Source organism: Cherax quadricarinatus, chromosome 65 (assembly GCF_038502225.1).
Source record: "Cherax quadricarinatus isolate ZL_2023a chromosome 65, ASM3850222v1, whole genome shotgun sequence".
In the NCBI taxonomy this organism is placed as follows: Eukaryota; Metazoa; Arthropoda; class Malacostraca; order Decapoda; family Parastacidae; genus Cherax; species Cherax quadricarinatus.
The window spans coordinates 22,079,307-22,101,609 of record NC_091356.1 but is presented as its reverse complement, the minus strand read 5'-3'; the positions used below and the strand labels follow the sequence as shown (position 1 = coordinate 22,101,609).

At 43.3% G+C, this 22,303-nt stretch overlaps 1 protein-coding gene across 1 annotated transcript in view; it reads left to right on the top strand.

Annotated features, from left to right (window-relative positions):
* LOC128700569 (nephrin-like) overlaps positions 1–22,303 on the top strand; it is a 694,403-nt gene that overhangs the window by 360,252 nt on the left and 311,848 nt on the right. The window contains exon 8 of the mRNA XM_053793851.2: positions 5,007–5,137. Within this exon, the coding sequence (XP_053649826.2) occupies positions 5,007–5,137 (131 nt within the window). The remainder of the gene's footprint in view (positions 1–5,006; positions 5,138–22,303) is intronic.

Here is a 22,303-nt window from a genome sequence, read left to right as displayed (position 1 = left end):
AGAGGGAGAGTAGTATACCTGGAGAGGGAGAGGAGTATGCCTGGAGAAGGAGAGGAGTATACCTGGAGAGGGAGAGGAGTATACCTGGAGAGGGAGAGGAGTATACCTGGAGAGGGAGAGTAGTATACCTGGAGAGGGAGAGTAGTATACCTGGAGAAGGAGAGTAGTATACCTGGAGAGGGAGAGTAGTATACCTGGAGAGGGAGAGTAGTATACCTGGAGAGGGAGAGTAGTATACCTGGAGAGGGAGAGTAGTATACCTGGAGAGGGAGAGTAGTATACCTGGAGAGGGAGAGTAGTATACCTGGAGAGGGAGAGTAGTATACCTGGAGAGGGAGAGTAGTATACCTGGAGAAGGAGAGTAGTATACCTGGAGAAGGAGAGTAGTATACCTGGAGAGGGAGAGTAGTATACCTGGAGAGGGAGAGTAGTATACCTGGAGAGGGAGAGTAGTATACCTGGAGAGGGAGAGTAGTATACCTGGAGAGGGAGAGTAGTATACCTGGAGAAGGAGAGTAGTATACCTGGAGAAGGAGAGTAGTATACCTGGAGAGGGAGAGTAGTATACCTGGAGAGGGTATGTTTGTACACCAGGTTTACATCAACCTGTTTAGGTACCTGGTTTGAATTTTTGGATGAAATTTCAAAATTTTAAATACTGCCGCATAAGATTAACTTCATGCTCTCCATACTTATAACGTGATAATGCAACTTCTGAGCAGAATCAAAATAAAATATGTGTTTGTTCTTTTTTGGATATTAGTCTTTTTGAAAGATTTGCGTACAGTTAGACCGTAGATGTCCTAATTTACAATTTTATTGGAAAAATTATTATGACATAAAAGATTCACTTCCGATTCCCTTTAAATCTTCAACAGAAATGTTTAGCAGCATTATCAGCTTATGCCGCACTTGGCATTACGCTCACCAGGAACTGAGATTATGAAATGCACACAGAATTTCCTGGTATCCCTCAGATACGACAGAGACGCGCAGATACTACAGTTTAGATGTTACTGTAAACCGCAAATATCCCTAACCCTTCCTTTAAAGTGCAGGCATTGTACTTCCCGCCTCCAGGACTCAAATACACATACACGTATGTCTTGCTACTTCTGCTTACAATTAGGTCACACTACATACGCATGTACAAGCATATATATTCCTTTGGGTTTTCTTCTGTTTTATTACTAGTTCTTATTCTTGTCTATTTTCTCTTATCTTCTAAACACACAGTAGAGCGAAAAACTAATGTGAAGGACCTGGGAGTAATAATGTCAGACGATCTCACCTTCAAACACCACGACAATGCATGTACCTCATAGCTGAATGATAGCTCTAGGTCTTTCAGGTTGCAATAAACAGGAGTTTTCAGCTTTGCTAAAATGAGTAGGAAGTCCAGGTAGATTTGTTCAGGGAACCGGCTCTCATTAGAGCAATGTAAATGGTATCAGGCAGCCAGTGCCCAGTGCCAGAAGAATGAATTCAAATATAAAGGCTATAGAAAAAAGTATATATAGAGCCTATCAGCACTGAATATATAATAATGACCTAGCGACCACAACATTATTGACAAGTCATATATCATAAACATGTCGCCAGATTCCCCAACCTCTCATTATAAATGACTAATATTCTGATCCCAAAAGTATCTGGCATCTCTCAGTAGGAAATTTCTTTTTATCGACTTAATAAAAACGGGTTCAAGGTCAGAAGCAAGAGGAAAACGATCCCATATTCAGAGGCTGTCCTACCTAACTCTTAGTTTAACGCCAGTACTGCTGTCGAATGGCTCATTCTATCAGTAAAGAGTATCAACGCACTCTTACTGCTGCACAGCTCCGTGAGTGTATACGCGACAAATTAAAGTTTGACTCGAGTGACTTGGCATTCCTAATTGAGGTTTCTGCTGCTTCAGAAGCTATTAATCGCCAATCTCCGCTTTGGTTCCTTCGTAATGGAGGAGGGCAAACTCCTGAACAAACGAACCAACAGCCATTTGGGGAAACAGATGGTGATTCAGGGTTGTCTCATAGCGAGTCAGTTTCGTTAGCGCTCGAGTTCGCTAAACTTAATCTTGAGACTGCCAGGGAGCAATATGCATTTGCCAGGGAGGAATCTGATAGAAGGAAGGAGAGGAGACAATTTCGGAGTACTGTGGATGATAATTTCAGTGTTCAGTATTTTTGTGTCGCTAGTACCTCGGTTTTTCCGATTCTGAGCCTGAGAAGTTTTTTAAGTCTTTCAAAAACCAGGGTCGAGCTTTGCGATGGCCATTTGAGCACTGGGCAGCACTCGTTCATACTGCATTATACGGTAAAGCTGAGGAATATATAGCTGGTTTGAGTGAAGGAGATATCGCAAATAACGACGTTGTGAAAGCAGCTGTACTCGTTGCATATTAGTGTATTCCGCCAAATATATTTAGTGGAATACAATATATATTGGCGAGAATTTAAACTGAGCAAGTGACATTTAGATCAGTCCCATGTGGACTTTGTTCGTGCACAATCTAAATCATTTATTAAGTGGTACAAAGCCACTGCTGTCACTAGCTTCACTGGGCTAGTGCAAACGGTACTCCATAATAATCTTTTTGAGTCAATTGGAACAGAAGTTCGAGTGCTTTTAGAACATCCAGTGGCAACTGAGTTGGAGGCGGCTAGGCTTGCTGACACATTTGAGGCCAACTGCTCCTTGTCCGAGTGGTCTTTTAACTTTTCTTCCCAAGAGCTTGGTATGGAGAGAGATCGTCGTGGACAGACCTCTGAAAGGATTACGTAGTCAGCATGTGGCAAGAGACAAGAATCCCGAACCCATCACATGTTACTTCTGGTGTAAGTTTAGTCACATGAAGGCTACTTTTCCCAAGGTTGATGCTTGTGAATCGGGAATTGGGCAGTGTTACTCCAACCTTCTGGTGAGGGTAGTCTGCAGCCTGTGCCGTACTAACCAACCAAATTCCAGTCATATCAGTGGGCCTACTCAACAACAGAGTAGGAGGCCCTTGCCCTGGTACTTGTGCTGGAGCATTTCGATGTGTTCGTTAACAACTCATCACGTGTGGTCACCGTCTTCAGTGACCACAATCCTCGACCACAACAGCAACTGATACGTTAGGCATTGCGGTTGCAACGGTACATGTCCATATGCCCCATAACTGGCAGACATAATGTGCTGGATGACGCCCTCTACATGGTTCAGTTTGTTAGGATGTGTTAGGGAGGATGTGGGTAGCAGGTTCTTTTTTTCCCACAGTGGTCATAAAGTAGAATTTGAGTTAATCTGATCATAAGGTTTTCTTTAGTGAGAGTGAGGGGAAACTTGCTTCCGTCTGTGTTTTGAACCTACGCTAACCCTACTGTGTACTGGCTGTGTCTAACTTGGAAGTCCTTTCGAGTTGAACACTACCTATTGAGTTGTATGGTCGAAAGGAATGGCGATTCCATTAATTTTTTTTTTGTGCCATGGTGTCACACTTCCCATGTAGGATGCCTAGCCCTGGCTATTAGAGCTCTTTTGTGGTGGGGTTGGACTGTGGCATGCTAAGAACATGTTACATTTTATTTGGCGTATGTTTCACACCCATATAGGCATTCCTCCCGACCAGCATACCAGGTGCTAAGAGTTTAACGAGCAGGGGCCCCATTGTTATACCAGTATCTGGGTTCAACCAGCTAATCACAAATTATTATTATTATAATCAAGGGGAAGCGCTAAACCCGGAGGATTATACAGCGCTTGGGGAAGGGGGGGGGGGGTGTGGAAGTCATTCAGGCTTAATTCGGGGAACTGGAGCACAGATCCAATTTCCTAAATCAAGAGCCCCTCACCAACATCAAGGAACCTTCCTTGAGGAGAGCTAATCACAAAGAAGCCCATCAAAGATGTGAAACGATGTGGTACAATCGTAATTTAATTTCATGTTGTTTTGTTCATCATGACCCCTGCAAGAGAATAAAGAAAAACCCCAAAGAAAATTCACACTGAAGGGTTTAGAAGCTTTTGCGGACCTCAACAAGCTTCTTAAAAAGTCTGAAAACATTACCCTAACACTGAAAGGTTTTTATTAATAGAGACGAATATTCATGATACATTATCTGCTTACAAGCAAGTCTATGATGAAAACAAAAACAAGCCATATAACCTAGATGTGTAGTAGGGGACACTATCTTTGTTTGTGTAGGTACACTCTATGGCGTTTGCACAACGACGAAATCGCCTAACGACGCATTCATCATAATGTATCCCTGTCGTTAAGCGACTGATAACTGTACATGCAAATATTTATTCGCCTAATTGCCTTGTGCGGACTTGGGAGCTGAGGTCGCCCAGTGTGGACTCATTCTCACGAAAAGGCTGTTTCTGCATCCTCAGTAGAAAATGGACTTAGAATTTGCCCCTTTTTGTGAACTCGGCATAAGCTGGACTTAGTCTGTGAATGCCCTGTCTGTGCCTGCACTGTGTTTTAAGGACTTACTCTTTCGCTAGATGATCTCTGCAGCTATATGAAAGATATGAACTAAGGATTGGGCGATAGTGAGCAGCGTGCCTTTGAGATGAATCTTGTCTGAGATTTTTCTGGTATTGGATTGTTATCATTTGTGAGTTCATTAACCTGCATTTAGCATTTAAGTTAATACACTTGTAATAAGGTATTGTAACTATTTTTTCTCCTGCAGATTGTAAATATATTTGTAGAAGTTGCATATTACAGTTCTTGTTGTTCCAAATCAATAGGCTGGTAATATAAACAACTTCAGGTTTGTTACCATGAGATATTTGCTGCTAGTGATCGGCTCTCTCTCTCGGCCGGGCATCCAGCTGTAGTAAGGCTTCTCTTTATGATGTCGTTGATTTCATTGTGTCTTGCATGCCAACCCTTGATTTTGGAGCAGTTAAGACCATGTAGATCATATTGGCAGGCAATGCTTTAAAAGCAAAGGGAAGAATATCTCATAACGACGCGTGTTTACCCTTAGTAATGATACCATGCTTGCTCTTAGATGCTCCGCTGGTCCGCCTGCAGCTGGGAGCATCGCTGAGACCACAACACATCCGTCAAGGGGATGACGTCTACTTCGACTGCCAGGTGGTGGCCAACCCTGCAATACAGCGCATCACCTGGTACAAGGAGGTGAGTGTATTATTACCAAGTTAGTATGACTTACGAAATCGTAATGACACGATTGCGAACAAACCATACCACGGGCGGGATAGAACCCGCGATCAGAGTCTCAAAACTCCAGACTGTCGCGTTAACCACTGGTTAACGCGACGGTCTGGAGTTTTGAGACACTCTGATCGCTGGTTCTATCCCCGCCCGTGGTATGGTTTGTTTTACCAAGTTAGCTGTTAAGGGCTCAACTTGTAAAGACAAAACAACGACTAGTATAGTGGGAAGTAATCAAGATTCGATCCGAGGAAGTGGAAGAGGTTTTCATTTCTTCGGATTAATAGAAGAGAGGGGAGTGAGCCTAGTGCCCTGTACCTCACTGCACTAGAAAGAACTGATACAGAGTTCATCATAATTTTCCATTGTAGCCCAGGTATAAATTTCCTTGAGGTCAGATGCATTCTTCCGTGTATGTGCGTATATATGCATGTGAATGTTTGTGTATACATGTGCTCATATGTGCACATGTTGATTAAAGCTTTTTAATTAATTTACTAAGAGTTAGATAAGCGAACTGAAAATCAATAAGTAACTATTCATCAAAATACCACTGTAAAATTATATGTAGGGAACACTACGGCAGCAAAAAATGCTCCAAAATAATGAATTATTTTTAATCCCACTGCTTTTTAATATAACTCTCAGAACCTACCAGTATGCTGTTTAACAAATTAGTGACTCACGAAATCGTAATGACACGATTGCAAACAAACCATACCCCGGCCGGGATTGAACCCGCGGTCATAGAGTCTCAAAACTCCAGCCCGTCGCGTTAGCCACTGGACCAGCTAGCCACAATAAGATTCGTCCAACTAGGTATATTTCTACACCATAGGAAGGTTAGCATAGGCACCACTGTGACCACAAATGCAAGTTTTTACAGACGAATCTCCAGCTAGCGTGGCCGTGACGAACTCTAGCTCAAGTCCCCTCACTGCCGTCAACATGACTCACGAAATCGTAGTGGCTAACGCGACAATCTGGAGTTTTGAGACTCTCTGACCGCGGGTTCAATCCCGGCCGGGGTATGGTTTTTTTAACAAATTAGTCTTCTTCGGAGGTGTACGTCAGCTTTATTGTGGTTTTGTACAGGCAGTGTGTCAATGCTAGGCTTTCCAGGTCCTAGCCTGGTGGGAGAGAGAGTAGGGTCTCATAGGGTGATGTCTAGGTAGGCCTAAACCCACAAGATGACAGCTCAGGCCTATGGACATAGCTTCCCTAGCGGGAGTTATGGGGAACATATATGGGGTAGGCATACTCACTACATCGCTTGGGCACGCTGCCTAGTTACCACATCAGAGAAGAACCGGGCCAAGACCCGTCCTAGCAAACCTACCTGAACCTGCTTGCGTACGCTACCAACGGTTGACCCGATCATGACAAATAATTGAATTAAACTGTCTCTTGCAGGAACAAAGCACTGGCGTGGGCGCTACCATGAAATAAAAAATATATGTAGAATGAAATATTAAAAAACGTTCTAAATGGAAGGGAAGAGAAAATGGGATAAGCTAATACATGGTGTAACAAAACAGTGAGCCATAGAAGGGCGTCATGCACGTAGGAACTCTTACAGGGGGAAACAAGCTATCTGGACAGGACTGCAGGCTGTGCAACACTCTTCAGGAGGGCTCTCGACTGATACTGTTGCAGGGCAATCACGACAGGGAACTCTGCATCTGGACAGGACTGCAGGCCACGTCACGCTTCATGACTCTCGACTGCCACTGTCGCAGGGCAGTCACTTGCTGGTGCAGGCCAGTGAGGTGCTCTGGAAACTCGGCATGCTGGAACGGAACTGCTGACCGGATAACACTATTCAGGAGGGCTCTCTACTGAAAATATGTCGCAAGGCTCCTTGGTGCCGGTAAGCATGACGTCGTGTAGACAGCGAAAAGTGGGTGAGACGACTCAGGTAAAGATGATTTCAGCGATGCTTGTAGACGAGAGTTGCCAGAGAGCAACTCTGCGTGTGGGAGTCGTAGGTGAGACTACTGCGTGGGAGTCGTAGATGGGATGACTGTGTGAGGTGACTTCAGCAAGAGACGGCGGGCATAAGGTTACTCAGTACAGACAACTCACGCATCTAACGTCAACAACCGGTCACGCCAAGGACTGACAAGTAATACTGAGGGATGTGTTGCATTACCTTGGGCACAGACCATACTAGGGAAAACATATAAATACTAACACACCCGCAATGAACATGCGCTAGCATAATTATAACATGACTTGCAGTAACAAATCCTGCTCTTCTGTACATAAATCAACGCCAAGACATTTAAGAACACTGGAAAAGATTAACGCATTTACGAACAGGTGGTAATGGAACACTAAGAGGAATGTAACGTGCGACTTTAAGATACTGAGCACTTTCTACATTTATCTCAATCGTTCTAGATATTACTAAAACACTTAAATTCCACACCAAGAAATAGTAAAGCAACACTGTGACTTCATGGTGACGTAAGGTGATGTCGTGGGGTGACATGTGCAGTGACGTCATGGTGTGATATCAGGGCAGGACGTCGTGAGGTGATATCAGACAGATGTCATAGGGTGACATCGTCCTGCAGGGATATCATGGAGACGTCGTGAAGCACAGACATGAAACATGCCACAAGTAACTAGACAGCGCAGGGAAGTGAGAAACTTGAGGTAGTGTGTGTGTATGTGTGTGTGTGTGTGTGTGTGTGTGTGTGTGTGTGTGTGTGTGTGTGTGTGTGTGTGTGTGTGTGTGTGTGTGTGTGTGTGTGTGTGTGTGTGTGTGTGTGTGTGTGTGCCTGTGTCTGTGTGTCCCTGTGTACTCTCCTATTTGTGGTTGCAGGGGTCGAGGCACAGTTCCTGGCCCAGCCTCTTCACTGGTCGATACTAGGCACATTCTCACCTTGCTTCATGAGCCTTATCGTATCTCTTCTTAAAGCTATGTATAGAGCCTGCCTCCACTACATCACTCTACAGATTGTTCCACTTCCTGACAACTCTATGAACGAAAAACAAAAATACTTCTTAACATCCTTGTGACTCATCTGAGTTTTCAACTTCCAATTATGACCACGTGTTGCTGTGTCCCAGGATGTGTTCCATCTCTGAAACATCCTGTCCCTGTCCCTATCCACCCTGCCAATTCCTCTCAGTATTTTGTTCGTCATTATCATGTTCTCCCTATCCCTCCTGTCCATTGTCGTCAGGTTGATTTCCCTTAACCTCTCCTCGTAGGACATACCCCTAGCTCTGGGACTAGTCTTGTTACAAACCTTTTCACTTTCTCTAATTTCTTGACGTATTTGACCAGGTGTGTATTCCATACTGGTTCTGCATACTCCAGTATAGGCCTGACGTACATGGTGTACAGAATCTTGATTGACTCCTTACATAAGTGCCGAGACACTATTCTTAGGTTTGTCAGGTGCACGTATGCTGCAGCAGTTACTTGTCTGATATGCGCCTCAGATGTGTTGTGTGTGTGTGGAGGGAGAGCAATCAAGGCAAGCGAAGGCAGTCAGGCTGCGCTTCTGGACAGGACACGTGGAAGGCAGTAACACACAGGCAAACACACACAAAAAAACTCACTTTAGGCCTGGACATCACATGGCTTCATAACCAATGTGGTTTGGTAACCCATGTGGCTTGGTATCCAACGTAGCTTGGTAATCCACGTAGGTTCGTAATCCACTTGGCTTGGTTATCCACAAGGCTTGGTGAACAACGAGGCTTTAAGAACCACGCGGCTTCATGATCCACATGGCTTGGTAACCCACACGTCTTGAACCCTGGCATACACAGCTTTGGCCAGGAATTCACACGGAATTCAGAGACAGCATAGATGGAGTGAGTAATGTAGTGGTAGTGATGGTGGTAGTGGTGGTGGTGTTGGTAGTGGTGGTGGTAGTAGTGGTTGTAGTAGTGGTGGAAGTGGTAGTTTTGGTGGTAGTGGTGGTGGTAGTAGTGGTTGTGGTAGTGGTGGAAGTGGTAGTTTTGGTGGTAGTGGTGGTGGTAGTAGTAGTTTTGGTGGTAGTGATAGTGATGGCGGTAGTGGTGGTGGTGGTAGTGTTGGTGGTAGTGGTGGTGACAGTGGTGGTGGTAGTGGTGGTGGTAGTGGTGGTGGTAGTGATGGTGGTAGTGATGGTAGTAGTGATGGTGGTAGTGATGGTAGTAGTGGTGATAGTGATGGTGGTAGTGGTTGTGGTAGTGGTAGTGATGGTGGTAGTGGTGCTGGTAGTGGTGGTGGTGGTAGTGGTGGCGTTGGTAGTGACAGTGGTGGTGGTAGTGGTGGTGGTAGTGGCAGTGGTGGTGGTAGTGGTAGTGGTGGTGGTAGTGGTGGTGGTAGTGGTAGTGGTGGTGGTAGTGGTGGTGGTGGTAGTGGTAGTGGTAGTGCTAATGTGGTAGTGGTGGTGGTATTGGTTGTGTGGTAGTGGTGGTGGTGGTAGTGGTGGTGGGGTAGTGGTGGTGGTGGTAGTGGTGGTGGTGGTAGTGGTGGTGGTGGTAATGGTAATGGTGGTAGTGGTAGTGGTGGTGGTAATGGTGGTGGTAGTGGGCCCGGTCTACGACCAGGCCTCCAGATGGATCAGGGCCGGATCAGCTAGGCTGTTACTCTTGGCTGCACGTAGTCCAACATACGAAAAACAGCCCGGCTGATCCGGCACCGACTTTAGGTATTTGTCCAGCTCCCTTTTGAAGACAACCATAGGTCTGTCGGTAATTCCCTTTATGGCTGGTGGGAGACTGTTGAACAGTCCTGGGCCCCGGACACTTACTGTGTTTACTTTTAGAGGTGGCCCGGTGGCCTGGTGGCTAAAGCTCCCGCTTCATACACGGAGGGCCCGGGTTCGATTCCCGGCTGGTGGAAACATTTCGACACGTTTCCTTACACCTGTTGTCCTGTTCACCTAGCAGCAAATAGGTACCTGGGTGTTAGTCGACTGGTGTGGATCGCATCCTGGGGGACAAGATTAAGGACCCCAATGGAAATAAGTTAGACAGTCCTCGATGACGCACTGACTTTCTTGGGTTATCCTGGGTGGCTAACCCTCCGGGGTTAAAAATCCGAACGAAATCTTATCTTATCTTATCTTATCTTACCAGTATCGCCCTACTTTGCACTGGGGGTATGTTGCATCGCCTGTCAAGTCTTTTGCTTTCGTAGGGAGTGATTTCTTTTAGTAGATTAAGGACCAGTCCCTCCAGGATCTTCCAGATGTAGATTATGATGTATCTCTCGCCTGCGCTCCAGTGAATACAAGTCAAGTGCTTCCGAACGTTCCCAGTAGTTAAGGTGTTTGATGGAACTTATATGTGCAGTAAAGGTTCTCTGTACATTCTCCAGATCTTCAATTTCACCTGCTTTGAATGGAGATTTTATGTACAGCAGTATTCCATCCTAAAGAGAACACGTGATTTAAATAGGATCGTCATTGGCTTAGCATCTCTTGTCTTGAAGGTTCTCATTATCCAGCCTATCATTTTCCTCGCAGATGTGATAGTAGCATTGTTGTGGTCCTTGAAGGTGAGGTCTTCAGACATTATCACACCCAGGTCCTTCACATTACTTTTCCGCTCTGTTGTGTGATTGAAGTTTGTAGTATACTCAGTCCTAGTTATTATTTCCTCCAGTTTTCCATAACGGAGTAGTTGGAATTTGTCTTCATTGAACATTATATTTTTCTCCGTTGCTCATTGGTAAACTAGGTTTATATCGTCTGCAAAAGATGATGCAGTGCTGTGGTTTACATCTCTGTCTATGTCTGATATGAGGATGAGGAACAGGATAGGTGCGAGTACTGTGCCTTGTGGGACACAGCTCTTCACTACGGCAGCATCCGATTTAATTCTATTTATCACTACTCTGTACTCACCTAGTTGTACTCACCTAGTTGAAGTTGCAGGGGTCGAGTCCTACCTCCTGGCCCCGCCTCTTCACTGGTCGTTACTAGGTCACTCTCCCTGAACCGTGAGCTTTATCATACCTCTGCTTAAAGCTATGTATGGATCCTGCCTCCACTACATCGCTTCCCAAACTATTCCACTTCCTGACTACTCTGTGGCTGAAGAAATACTTCCTAACATCCCTGTGATTCATCTGTGTCTTCAACTTCCAACTGTGTCCCCTTGTTGCTGTGTCCCATCTCTGGAACATCCTGTCTTTGTCCACCTTGTCAATTCCTCGCAGTATTTTGTATGTCATTATCATGGCCTCCCTATCTCTTCTGTCCTCCAGTGTCGTCAGGTTGATTTTGATTTCCCTTAACCTCTCCTCGTAGGACATACCTATTAGCTGTGGGACTAGTCTTGTTGCAAACCTTTGCACTTTCTCTAGTTTCTTTACGTGCTTGGTTAGGTGTGGGTTCCAAACTGGTGCCGCATACTCCAATGTGGGCCTAACGTACACGGTGTACAGGGTCCTGAACGAATCCTTATTAAGATGTCGAAATGTTGTTCTGAGGTTTGCTAGGCGCTCACATGCTGCAGCAGTTATTTGGTTGATGTGCGCTTCAGGAGATGTACCTGGTGTTATACTCGCCCCAAGACCTTTTTCCTTGAGTGAGGTTTGCAGTCTCTAGCCCCCTAGACTGTACTCCGTCTGCGGTCTTCTTTGCCCTTCCCCAATCTTTATGACTTTGCACTTGGCGGGGTTGAACTCCAGAAGCTTATTGCTGGACCAGGTCTGCAGCCTGTCCAGGTCCCTTTGTAGTTCTGCCTGGTCTTCGATCGAATGAATTCTTCTCATAAACTTCACGTCATCTGCAAACAGGGACACTTCGGAGTCTATTCCTTCCGTCATGTCGTTTAAAAATACCAGAAACGGCACTGGTCCTAGGACTGACCCCTGTGGGACCCCGCTGGTCACTGGTGCCTACTCTGACACCTCGCCACGTACCATGACTCGCTGCTGTCTTCCTGACAAGTATTCCCTGATCCATTGTAGTGCCTTCCCTGTTATCCTTGCTTGGTCCTCCAGTTTTTTCACTAATGTCTTGTGTGGGACTGTGTCAAACGCCTTCTTGCAGTCCAAGAAAATGCAATCCACCCACCCCTCTCTCTCTTGTCTTACTTCTGTCACCATGTCATAGAACTCCAGTAGGTTTGTGACAGGATTTCCCGTCCCTGAAACCATGTTGGGTGCTGTTGACGAGATCATTTCTTTCTAGGTGTTCCACCACTCTTCTCCTGATAATCTTCTCCATGACTTTGCATACTATACATGTCAGTGACACTGGTCTGTAGTTTAGTGCTTCATGTCTGTCTCCTTTTTTAAAGATTGGGACTACATTTGCTGTCTTCCATGCCTCAGGCAGTCTCCCTGTTTTGATAGATGTATTGAATATTGTTGTTAGGGGTACATATAGCTCCTCTGCTCCCTCTCTCAGGACCCATGGGGAGATGTTATCGAGCCCCATTGCCTTTGAGGTATCTAGCTCACTCAGAAGCCTCTTCACTTCTTCTTCGGTTGTGTGTACTGTGTCCAGCACTTGGTGGTGTGCCCCACCTCTCCGTCTTTCTGGAGCACCTTCTGTCTCCTCTGTGAACACTTCTTTAAATCTCTTGTTGAGTTCCTCACATTCTTCACGGTCATTTCGTGTTGTCTCTCCTCCTTCCTTCCTTAGCCTGATTACCTGGTCCTTGACTGTTGTTTTCCTCCTGATGTAGCTGTATAACAGCCTCGGGTCAGATTTGGCTTTCGCTGCTATGTCATTTTCATATTGTCGTTGGGCCTCCTTTCGTATCTATGCATATTCATTTCTGGCTCTACGACTGCTCTCCTTATTCTCCTGGGTCCTTTGCCTTCTATATTTCTTCCATTCCCTAGCACACTTGGTTTTTGCCTCCCTGCACCTTTGGGTAAACCATGGGCTCATCCTGGCTTTTTCATTATTCCTGTTACCCTTGGGTACAAACCTCTCCTCTGCCTCCTTGCACATTGTTGCTACATATTCCATCATCTCATTAACTTGCTTCCCTGCCAGTTCTCTGTCCCACTGAACCTCGTTCAGGAAATTCCTCATTCCCTTTCTTGTAGTTTGGCTTCATTCGCCCTGGCCTTCCTGCTTCCCTCTCCACTTGTAGCTCTACTGTGTATTCGAAGCTTAAAACCACATGATCTGTGTTCGATTGGTTAAATTAGAAAGTTGAAGATCCATCTGCCCATACTCTCAGTTATCCCTTTAGCACGCATTTTGTGTGCTATTACACCATGATCGCACTTGTCGAAGGCTTTTGCAAAATCTGTGTATACTACATCTGCATTTTGTTTTTCAGTGCATCCATATCATAGTGATCCAGTAGTTGCGAGAGGCAGGAGCGACATGCTCTGAACTCATGTTGCCCTGTATTATGAACTGTTGGGAATCCAAGTGGTTTGCAGTCCTACTTCTTAGAACTCTTCCAGAGATTTTTATGATGTGGGACGTTAGAGCTATTGGTCTATAGTTCTTAGCTATTGTTTTGCTGCCACCTTTATGAAGTGTCGCTATATCCGTTGCTTTAAGTGACTGTGGAATCTCACTTGTGTTTATGCTCCTTCTCCATAGCATACTTAGGGCCTGTGAGAGGGGTTTCTTGCAGTTCGTAATGAACACAGAGTTCCATGAGTCTGGGCCTAGGGTTGAGTGCATGGGCATGTTGTCATTGGCTTTCTCAAAGCCTAGTTTTAAGGTTCATATATAAAAAAATTATTTTGATTGTCTGTCTTTGGACCGATTAGTGATTCTCTAAACACAAAGTCGTATTGAGATTTCAGTATCTCACTCATTTCTTTGTTGTCATCTGTGTAGGATCCGTCCTGTCTGAGCAGGTAATGGTACCCTTATAGCTGTATGAATTTTGCTGATCAAGACTCCTGTGCATTAAGTCTGGACTTCGATTAGACTGTGATAAGAATTAGTTGTTTCTGATATTGTTATGTTTCTTTCCAGGTCCTCATTATCTGTGAAAATAAGGTCGTGTTCTCCAGTCTTGTTGGTTCCATTAACTGCTGACTTAGGGTGCGCTTGTTGCAGAATTTCAGCAGCTCCTGTGTGTGTGACCTTTCATCTGAGCTACCTCCAGGGATTTCTGCTACAACATTTGCTATATTCTTCCATTTTGTATGTCTTAGATTGAAGTCACCAAGCAGCAAGTTGTTTGGGGATGGGGCTGGAAGGTTTTCCAGACAGTAGTCAATTTTTGATAGCTGTTCCTTGAACTCTTGGGAAGTTGCATCTGGTGGCTTATATACAAGCACAATGACTAAGTTTCGGTTCTCGACCTTTACTGTTAAAACTTCAACTACATCATTTGTGGTGTTCAGAATCTCCGTGCAAATGAGCGACTCTTTGACATACAGGGTAACCCCCCCCCCTTGTTGCCTGCTCTTTCTGTCGCACCTTTTGTTGTCTCTGTGAATGCTGCAAACATTGCATTTGATTCCCCTAGAAGCCACTGATGAAAGATATTTTGTTGTTGGTGTAGCTTAAAACCCTGTATATTAGCAAATATAAATGAGGTCTTGTTGTGTGTTTGTTGGGGAGATTTTGTTACTGACACCATTAGTTACGAGTCTGGAGGGGCCACTGGCTGTGCCTCCAGTCCAACAAGGCTCCAAGGTGGTGAACTATTTTGGTTATTTCTTTCCATTTTCTTTCTTCGTTTCCTGCCACTAAAAAATCACTTGGAATGGAGTTTTCATAACTACTGTAACTACTATGATTTGTTTTACTGGGAGTGTATCTCCTGGTCCTTTTTAAGTGGTATGCGGGGCAGTGGTGGTGTAACATTGTTTTTTAAGAACTGAAGAATGACATATCTCAGGGTGGAAGAATCTGCAGGAGGTAGAACGACACACTCCTTTAAACAGAAGGAGGTCATGGTATTTTTTGGGATGCTTAAAATTGCATGTCCCATTTGTTTTCCCTGATATTCCATGCTTACAGATGCCCCAAAGCATATTATTTGCACCATTTTGCTTTTGGTTGGATGCAATTCGTACTGGATGTATTCCCAATTTGTGTAGATCCTAGAACTGCACTACAGTCTTCAGTAGCCAACCCAGAGACACCACCAGTTGTTTTCAGTAGACCAACGTTTACCCCGTTAGAGGACTCCTCCTCCTCCTCTACTACATCTGTAATAATTGAGACACTTATGCAACATATGGGCATCTTTACTGACGAAACGTGTCGCCAGATAGTGGCTTCATCAGTCCAATACAAAGCAGGAAGATATAAGGAGAGAAGGAGTTTGAGGTAATCAGTCTCTCAGCCTGGAATTGATGTGTTCAGTTCATCACTCTTGTAGGAAGTGCAGCATAGGGCCAGAGAGGTGACTTATATACTGCAGTCAGGTGAGTCGAAGTAGGAGGAGGCTGGATCACAGTGGGACCTGCCACTAGCGAAAGTAGGTCTTCGTCCAAAGGTTGGACAAGTTTTGAAGAATTCTTTGTATCAAGATCCCATGATGCTGCAGTGTCTGACAAATGTGATGGACTGATGAAGCCACTGTGTGGCGAAACGTTTCTTCAATAAAGATTCCCATTTGTTGCATGTCTCAGTTCTTCAACTTGTCGGTTTTCAAAACCATTCATCACATCTGTCAGGCACTGCAACATCATGAGATCTTGATACAAAGAATTCTTCAACACCTGTCCAAACTTTTGACGAAGACCTACTTACACTAGTGGCAGGTCCCACTGTGATCCCGCCTCCTCCTACTTCGACTCACCTGACTGCAGTATATAAGCCACCTCTCTGGCCCTATGCTGTACTTCCTACAAGAGTGATGGACTGAACACATCAGTCCCAGGCTGAGGGACTGATTACCTCAAACATCTCCTCTTCTTATACCTTCCTGCTTTGTATTGGACTGATGAAGCCACTGTGTGGCGAAACGTTTCTTCAATAAAGATTCTCATATGTTGCATAAGTGTCTCAATTCTTCAACTTATCGGGTTTCAAACCGTTCATTACATCTGTAATAGGGGCTATGGCTATGGTGGCTGTGGTAGAGTCATTAGCCGAATCCGGATTAGCACTAAGGCTAGGGGCTGAGTCTGGATCAGCCAAAGGGCTGGGGACTGAACTAACTGATGTTTTTGTTTCCTGTATTTTTTCCAGTGGGTGTCTATTTTTGGGTCAACTGTTATAGACTGGGCATTCTGAATGTTAAATTTTACATCTCTCCCATCCTCCCATGTTCTTTATATTTTGGGTAGACTATCCAATATTTCCTTTTCGTTTTCGTGCTTATTTTTTAACTTACTGAGTACTTTTCTGGTACCTATCCAGAGTTCCACATTATTATTGCAGATCTCAAAAGCCACTTAATCACCCTAGACTAAATGCTAAATACTCGGTACATACTTACTCACCTATGTACTCCCACATCATAACTGAAACAATCACATTGAACCTTTTATCCATTGTTGACAGGAATATAATTGAATCATTGTTTTCACGAAAAGCATTTTCGAATAAATATATTTTTGTATTATACAAATTTTGATTCATTTATAATTAATAATCTACTGTACAACTATGAAATAATTACTATCCTACTGTACAACTATGATATACTCCTTAGTGTTAAGTAGACTGTAAGCCAATAATGTTAAGTTGGCGGCCATAATGCCTAGGCATAATAGAGGCTCTCTTTGCATTGCAACCCACTATTGTAAATACAAAATCTCAATGTACTGTTTGCTAAGACATAAAATAAATAAATAAATAAATAAATAAAAAAATAAAAAAATACAGAAACACCTTTCTAGATGGATGTCGTTTTTGGATGCCCAGAGTGGAACTCAGCCACCGTGGAAGCAAAGTTCACCTCTTCGGTGCTGGGTTATCCTAGGTTCTCTACACATATGCTGCTATGTATGATAATTCTATATAACTGTATTTGTGTATACCTGAATAAACTTACTTGCTTACTTACTAAATAGCCGTGATGCCCTGAAATAGCAAGCAGCAACATACAAGTGATGCTGAACATGTGTCTCAGCATGGTATGCTGTGGGACACAGTAGCACCCGGCGAGGATTTCTCAATATAATCAAGCGTATTTTGGAATAAATCCTGACTGTACTTGTGTCTGGATAAAATGGGTTACAGACACGACATCAGGATAACTTGCTGGAAGACGGATGCTGCTGCTAAGAGACGATGAAATGTGAGGCTTCATCTTCCTTCTTCTGAGCTCAGCAGAACTGCTGCAAACACCTTCTGCCATCAGATATATCGATGGGTTATGACTCTCTGGTGCGATGAATAATAATATTCTGCTGAGACGTGCATTAGCTTTATTTGTGTTCTGTACAGGCAGTGTTGACGCTAGGCTTGCCAGGCCGCAACCTGGCGGGAGAAAGAGGTAGATGGCAGCACAGACCTGTGGACACCGCTCTCTTAGCAAGAGTTTTGGAAAACGGATATTGGGTAGTCATAGTGTCTACATAAACATGGTATGTCTGGTGAAACGAAATCTTTGGTAATAACAGAATTACCGACAAAAGAGTAGGTATAAGACACATACACCTAATGTGACATTTTATTTTGGCAATGTATTGCTCTCCAGGGGCTTTGTCAAACTGTTGCAAAAAATAAAAGGACGCACAGGGTATATACGTGTACCACGTGAGGGAAAAAAAAGTATGCCTACTGACTCAAGTGATAGGTTGTAGAAGTGGAAGTAGTAGTAGTAGCAGTAGTATGATGTATCCATAAAATTTTAGATCACAGTATATTCCATATGTAGCAGGCAAAAATCATTACATCTTTTGCACTACAGCATTCAACGCATAATACTGCTTCACAAATGCGCATCTTAAAACTCGTCCACCTGTGTATTTTGACGGTGATTAATGAGACATACCAAAATTCAAAATACTAACTATAATTTACACAATATCTCTCTGGTCTCCAAACATTTCGACAATAAATATAATGTTAATCATCACATGTCCTTGAAGTGAAACAAGAGATAAACAGCAGTCAGAAACAACCAAGTACTTTGCTTGTTATTATCTTGTTACGAGTCTAATTCGAACAGTGCCTGTAAGAGTTGATGTCATGCACCGAATTTCAGCACCTATATCCAGCATATAGCCAAAAAAGTATTCAAAACGGTTGGGATCCTCTCCAAGATACGATACTACGTGCCGCAAAATGCCCTTCTCACACTATACCACTCACTTATTTATCCATACCTCACCTATGCTATTTGTGCTTGGGGCTCAACTGCAGCAACACACCTAAAGCCAATAATAACCCAACAAAAAGCTGCAGTAAGAATAATCACTAAATCCCATCCCTGGCAACACACCCCTCCACTCTTCATAGATCTAAACTTACTCCCAGTTCAGTACATCCACACTTACTACTGTGCAATCTATATCTACAGGGCCTTAAACTCTAATATCAACCTTGACCTAAAACGCTTTCTTGATAGTTGTGACAGAACCCACAGGCATAACACCAGACACAAACATCTCTACGACATTCCCCGTGTCCGACTAAACCTTTACAAAAATTCAATGTATGTCAAAGGCCCTAAAATCTGGAATACCCTACCTGAGAACTCTAGAACTGCAGACACATTCATCACCTTCAAAACTACCATTAGAAAACATCTTATCTCCCTGATACACCCCGTCAACTAACTACACGAATACCACCTGGTGGTTCACACTTACACTCGCTCACTCATTTGACCATAAACAGAAATATTAATCTCAGTCTTAAAATAATGAATCCTGTGATACTCCAATACTGAAACTATGTACTGTGCCAAAACAAAAGCATTCACATTTCTAAACTCACAAACTAGTATTTAGTCACTTAGCCATAATACCAACTTACCTCATAATTTGTAATATTTTACAATTAAGACTAAAACTAAGTATGCCCGAAATGCCTAGCCATGCTAAGCGTTCTAGTGGTACACTCTGTAATCACTATTTTACAACATGTAAACCAAACAATAACCAAATTTCTGTAAACTCAGCATTGTAATCCTTCTAGAGAATAAACTTTGAATTTGAAGTGTTTATGTTCTGGGGAAGACTGGGGAGAGGGTAGCATACTTCTGTCACTGTACTGTAGGTGCGTCTCTATTGGCCACTGATTGGGCTGTTATGATATGATATACACTGTAGCTTTCAGCAAGATGTTCTGGAAGTAAATGGTATAAAATACCGACACAATGGAAAAATAAACATATAAGCAGTATAATGTGATCCTTTATTGAAAACGTTTCGCCCACACAGTTGACTTTATCAAGTCACAAACAGATCTGTTTGTGACTTGATAAAGCCCATTGTGTGGCCGAAACGTTGTCAATAAAGGACCACATTATACTGCTTATGTGTTTACTTTTCCATTATATTGTGTTGCGGCAGATATATCATGACTTGGAGATCCTGGAGAGCACAGTTGATGAACATGTTGGTGTTGGTTACTGTCGTTCCTAGATCCACTTCTGCCCTGCATCACAGAACTCTTCCATGACAGAGTAACAAAAGCTAACTTTAAGGAGTCTAGACTGACTTATGCACACCTTAAATCGACTTTTTTGATATGTCACTCTCAGTATTTTAAAAACAAATCTATCTGGTCTAAATATATCCTGCACTCCATAAAATAACATTATGGAAAGTTTTATTAGTTTTGGGTAAATTGCTAGTTTGTCACGTATACGAGCGTGTTGGACAGGAGTGAATGGAGACAAATAGCTTTTAGGACTTGACGTGCTGTTGGAGTGTAAGCAAGATAACATTTTGAAGGGATTCAGGGAAACCGGCAGGCCGGACTTAAAGGTTAATGTTGCAGTTTTATAACTGTAGTGTCAGCGTGCCTCTGGCAAGACAGTGATGAAGTGAATGATGATGAAAGTTTTTCTTTCTCGAGCCACCCTGCCTTGGTGGGAAACGGCCGATTAGTAAATAATAAAATAACAGTGTTTTATACGTTCGAATCCAAGTTGATCCCAGAGTTAGAAGAAACATTGCTTGCAGTTGAGCTGTCTATCGTCATTATGGGCAGCTGCAGCTCAGTGGTCGTCTACCATAACGTATTTTTTTTAGCCAAGTTCTACTAAATATTTCATATACCACTTTAAATATATTTAATGTTACTACAGTAGCATGATATATATATATATATATATATATATATATATATATATATATATATATATATATATATATATATATATATATATATATCAATAACAAAATATAGGGAGGTACCACCTCTATAGCTGGACTGGGGACCCTCATCCTCAGAGAAGACAATAAACGTACCTCAGGGAAAACTCAAGGTTTTCCCTGGAGCTGTTTGATTATTTTCTTCTCCTACTATCCCCTATATTTTTCAACTACATGTGAACTTTATTAATATACAGAATATATTGATAGAAAACACAAACATGAATGCATTGGTACAATATATCAAAGGTTATGAATCTTCTTCAGCTCCTCCAAAGCTGGACGTGAGCCAAGTATGCAGCATGCATTTCCCCTCTGGATGGCCATGCTGAGGCGCTGGAACATGAAAGTGGCTGCTCTTGGGTCCCTGGTGGTGTCGATGAGTCAGGAATCCAGTTCTTTAAGGAAACATGTGGCATGTTTTTCCCATGATCCCAAGGTCTCTGATCCCACTGGGACAAATTGATATTGTTGGCTTACGTCCCTGTACTTGCTGATCTTGTACTCCTCCCTGTGGTCAGCAGCTCCTCCCTGTCGCCCCACACTGTGATGGATATAGGTGTCCACCAGTGTGGACACACAGGTATAGTCCCATGCCAAGAGCTTGCCCTTCTTCCAAGGATAGATGGTGATCCCGTCGGGGTGGTTTACTGGGTTGTGGGTATTGTTGGCTGCTAGTGATCGGGGCTCCCTCTCAGCTGGGCATCCAGCCGTAGCTGGATGCCTAGCTACGTTGACCTCATTGTGTCTTGCATGCCAGCCCTTGGTTTTGGAACAGTTAAGACCATGTAGACCATATTGGTCAGCTTGCGCATTGCCGCAAATACACGTATATTCCGTGTGAATTGGGGCAGCAAGGTGCAGAGCCACTGCAATACAGAGGGTCTTGGGGTCGAGGCACATTCCCATTGCCGATATGGGAACTCTTTGGAAGAAGTCCCCAGTGTGATGTGCACTCACAGCTAGGAGACGGGCAATCTCCCTATCTGATGTTGCAGCCCTGAGCATATTGGCAAGCACCTTTTCAACGATTGGGCCATCCCAGCTTGACTGTTTGTAAGCCAGTGCTGCACTAGGGTTCGGTGCTGGAGCAGCAAGAGTCAACAGATCAGTCAACAGATCAGTCATACTGTGTTCTTATTAACTACACCAGTCTCTTCAACAGGTCAACAACATACTTATCGTGTTAAATCTGCAAGTTCATTCATGGCCAGGAGAAACACCTCAGCTTGTGTTGTGAAGCTGGAAATATATTAAAATTCTGCCGTCTGCCTATGCTACAGAGGTACCAGATTCAACATAAAAGATCTTGAAAATTTTCTGTCTTGTATGGCTGAAAAATTGCGTTTAGGAAGCGTATGGTTGTGTAAGAGCTGTTTTTTTTTTATACTATGCAAAATCTGCCACGGTCAAAGCCTCCTAAATTCTGAATCAGAAGATCCTATAGGTAATCTTGATATAATAGATGGCGAGGAGAATATTTTCTTTTAATCACATCATGAATAGGAATTGAGTGGATGAGGACTACTGGAAAAAAACTCACTAATGGTTCTACCTCCTTCTTGGAGTGAAAATGAATCATTGTATATATGAATGAATTAAAAAAAGTAGTACATCTTAAAAATAAGAAAATCGCTTTCCTCAATAATCAATTTCCCTCTCTACAACTTTGTCTATCTGCATTTAAAAAAAAATATCTTGTCTCTTGTGAGGTATTAAGGGAAAACTGACGCTAGCAAAAATCTCCCGGGATGCTCATACTCTCCTCCACATCCGATGTGACTTCACAAAAACTATAGCCAGTATGGCAGACATGCGTAAAAACAATCTTGCTGGGAATTTGTTTTCACATTTTTCTTACAATAGAAATTTTTATCAAGTAAAACAAAGAAAAAGTACCCTCTCCCCTCCCCCGTCAGGGGAAATTTTGGTCAAAAATGAGAGTTACTGCAGTA